This window comes from Leuresthes tenuis, unplaced genomic scaffold (assembly GCF_036924035.1).
Source record: "Leuresthes tenuis unplaced genomic scaffold, fLeuTen1.0.hap1 SCAF_22, whole genome shotgun sequence".
NCBI classification, from domain to species: domain Eukaryota; kingdom Metazoa; phylum Chordata; class Actinopteri; order Atheriniformes; family Atherinopsidae; genus Leuresthes; species Leuresthes tenuis.
Window position 1 is genome coordinate 14,623,772 of NW_027325376.1, and position 3,721 is coordinate 14,627,492.

At 42.7% G+C, this 3,721-nt stretch overlaps 1 protein-coding gene across 1 annotated transcript; it reads right to left on the bottom strand.

Annotated features, from left to right (window-relative positions):
• Positions 1 to 1,218: 1,218 nt before the first annotated feature.
• Positions 1,219 to 3,145, bottom strand: LOC140281454 (tripartite motif-containing protein 16-like). Its single transcript, XM_072375887.1, has one exon. The coding sequence runs from the start codon at positions 2,958 to 2,960 to the stop codon at positions 1,272 to 1,274; it is 1,689 nt and encodes a 562-aa protein (XP_072231988.1). The 5' UTR covers positions 2,961 to 3,145; the 3' UTR covers positions 1,219 to 1,271.
• Between the last annotated feature and the right edge of the window lie 576 nt (positions 3,146 to 3,721).

Genomic DNA, 3,721 nt, shown 5'->3' on the forward strand with positions numbered 1-3,721 from the left:
CCTCTACATTACATTTTTTGGTATTCTACACATGGATTATACATTTTCAAATTTTCAAAAAGTCTGCTTTCATCTGCTGACTTTGTGTCAGGAGTATTCTTCCAGACATTTTTACACGTTGAAGCCTGAAACCTACAAACAACTAAAGTGGTACATATCATGATGCCCACACAAACCTGACATAAACCTCAACACAAACCTGAACATAAACCTGAACACAAACCTAAACACAAACCTGACATAAACCTCAACATAAACCTCAACACAAACCTAAACACAAACCTGACATAAACCTCAACATAAACCTCAACACAAACCTGAACATAAACCTGACATAAACCTCAACATAAACCTGAACATAAACCTGAACACAAACCTGAACACAAACCTGAACACAAACCCGAACACAAACCTGACATAAACCTCAACACAAACCTGAACATAAACCTCAACATAAACCTGAACACAAACCTAAACACAAACCTGAACACAAACCTGAACACAAACCTGAACACAAACCTGAACACAAACCTGAACACAAACCTGACATAAACCTAAACACAAACCTGACATAAACCTAAACACAAACCTGACATAAACCTAAACACAAACCTGACATAAACCTAAACACAAACCTGACATAAACCTAAACACAAACCTGACATAAACCTAAACACAAACCTGACATAAACCCTGAACACAAACCTGAACACAATCCTGAACACAAACCTGACATAAACCTAAACACAAACCTGAACACAAACCTGACATAAACCTAAACACAAACCTGAACACAAAACCTGACATAAACCTAAACACAAACCTGAACACAAACCTGACATAAACCTAAACACAAACCTGAACACAAAACCTGACATAAACCTAAACACAAACCTGAACACAAACCTGACATAAACCTAAACACAAACCTGAACACAAACTTGACATAAACCTAAACACAAACCTGAACACAAACCTGACATAAACCTAAACACAAACCTGAACACAAACTTGACATAAACCTAAACACAAACCTGAACACAAACCTGACATAAACCTAAACACAAACCTGAACACAAAACCTGACATAAACCTAAACACAAACCTGAACATAAACCTGACATAAACCTAAACACAAACCTAAACACAAACCTGAACACAAACCTGACATAAACCTAAACACAAACCTGAACACAAACCCGAACATAAACCTCAACATAAACCTGAACACAAACCTAAACATATACCTTCCCTCTGCGACTGTAATGACTTTATTTGACTTTCAGGAACTCGACAGTAACTCCGTCATGATAGAATGAATCTTGAAAAAGCCGAACTCCAGCGTGGAGCGGCTGAGTGAAAGTGGTCTGGACTCTGTGGAGGAGAGTCATGGTTTCAGAGACGCTGTAGAAAGACAGAACACCTGCTCTGTGGTCCAGAAACACTCCGACTCTGGAGGACAGAGGACCTGAGACTGGAGTTTCAACATTGTTGTGCCAAAATTCCCAATTGTTTGTGAAACAACATATTGCCCAGGATTTGTCATTGTGTCCAAAGGCGCATTCATCTGAGCTCCCTTCTCTGCTGATATTCTTGTACGCCACTGCGATACACACCGCCCTCCCTCTCCACTCCACCTCCCAGTAACAACGTCCAGTCGGACTCTCTTTACTCAGGACCTGAAAATAATAGGTGAATCTGTCTGGATGGATCGAATAAGACTGTTGTTGTTTCGTTAACGTTGTTTCTCTGCTCCCCTCAGATAATAACAGATACATGTTTGCTGTGTTTGGATCCAGTGTGATTTCACTTGAATATCTCAAGAAGTCAGCTCTGGTCTTTGGTTCTGGTTCTGACAGTAAAACATCCACTTCGGACACAGTCAGTGAGATGTTTGTCCACTGCTCTCTCAGAACGTCCTGTAGTTTCTCTCTGAGCTCTGACACAGCTGCTGTCACATCCTCAAAGTACCTCAGAGGACGAACTTTGATGCTGGATGAGTGTGTAGACTCCCTGAGTGCAGACAGTGAGGGGTAGCTGTGTAGAAACTGGTTGTGATCCTCTGTGTGTGAGAGCTGCTCCAGCTCGGTGTCTTTCCTCTTCAGCTCAGAGATCTCCTGCTTCAGCTTCCTCTGAAGCTCTTTGACTCGACTCACTTCAGTTTCCTGCTGGGATCTGAGCTGCTGCTTCACATCAGAGCTTCTTTTCTGGATGAGACGGATCAGCTCAGTGAAGATCTTCTCACTGTCCTCCACTGCTTGATCAGCAGAGCCGTCGATGGCCTCCACCTCCTGTTGGAGCAGCTTCACATCTTTCTCTCGGTCCTGGATTCTCTGCTGGATTTTTTGTCGACTCCCCTCGAGCTCCTTCTGCTTCTCAGTCCTTTCCTCTGCTGCTGGGACCGTTTCATGTCCTTTATGTTCCTCCATTAAGCAGAGATAACAGATACTCTGCTGATCAGTGCGACAGAAAATCTTCATCACCTCATCGTGACGAGAGCAGATGTTCTGCTGGAGCTTCTCAGAGGGGTCGACCAGCTTGTGTTTCTGTAATGGTGGAGCATCATAGTGAGGTTGGAGGTGTTTCTCACAGTAAGAAACCAAACATACCAGACAGGACTTGATGGCTTTCAGCTTCCTCCCAGTGCAGACATCACAGGCCACATCTTCAGGTCCAGCATAGCAGTGATCAGCTGGAGCAGCTTGGAGTCCAGCCTTCTTCAGCTCTTCCACTAACTCTGCTAACATGATGTTTTTCTCCAGTGCAGGTCTCGGTGCGAACGTTTTCCTGCACTGAGGGCAGCTGTGGATTCCCTTCTTCTCCTCTCTATCCCAGTAGCATTTAATACAGTTCTTGCAGTAGCTGTGTCCACAGGGAATAGTCACCGGATCCTTCAGAAGATCCAGACAGATCGAACAAGAGAATTGTTCCGAATCCAACTGATTTCTTTGCTGCGCCATTTCCCCTCTCAACAACAGACGGTGTGTCAGTAGTTTTCACTTCCTCCGCTGCAAACAAGCAGTCAAACATAAAACCAAAGCCAAGTTTCTTATCCGTCACTCACACTGATCTGCAGCAGTCTCAACTGTCAGCTCACCGTTCGCAGCAAGGTGACTGCACCAGTCCCTAAGCTGTCAGATCTGTGAAATGGGAGGAACCAGGAAATAGATTGTCGGAGATCAACTCTGTTTGATAGAAAGGGAGGAGCTGTCAGTATTTTTGTTGTTCCAGGAAATGGAGCAGTTTGAGTCTGTGTTATGTTCATCTGTACCCTTCACATTTCTAGCTGTTATTTTCTCTCTGAATACTGAACCGTTTAAATCATATTTGTGATGAGCTCCAATAAGTGCTTATTCTGATACTTATTTCAGACTTGGTGTTTTGCTTCTATCTGGTAATTATCTGAAAACGAGGGCTGACAGAATCTGATATAATATGATGCTGTAATCTTTCCACTCACTATCGTAGACTAAGCTCGCTGTCACTTGTGCCTTGTGCAGTATGTTTTATTGTAGCTGTAAGTTCTGTGAAATGTAGAGGTTTGTAAAGTTAAACTTACAACCACTGGTGATGTCGTCGACCACGGTGAGCAGAAACAAAAAACTCACTTAAAAAACCAAGTAAGATCTTTCGTAAAAGTTGTCAGCTGACATTTTCATTCTCCACAAGTTTATAAAACTCTGAAAAAGTGTTTTAAAATTGAGCAATTTCATTATTCAAG

Excerpts from the sequence above, each read along its gene's own strand:
- LOC140281454 (XM_072375887.1), bottom strand. The coding sequence starts at position 2,960 with ATGGCGCAGCAAAGAAATCAGTTGGATTCGGAACAATTCTCTTGTTCG.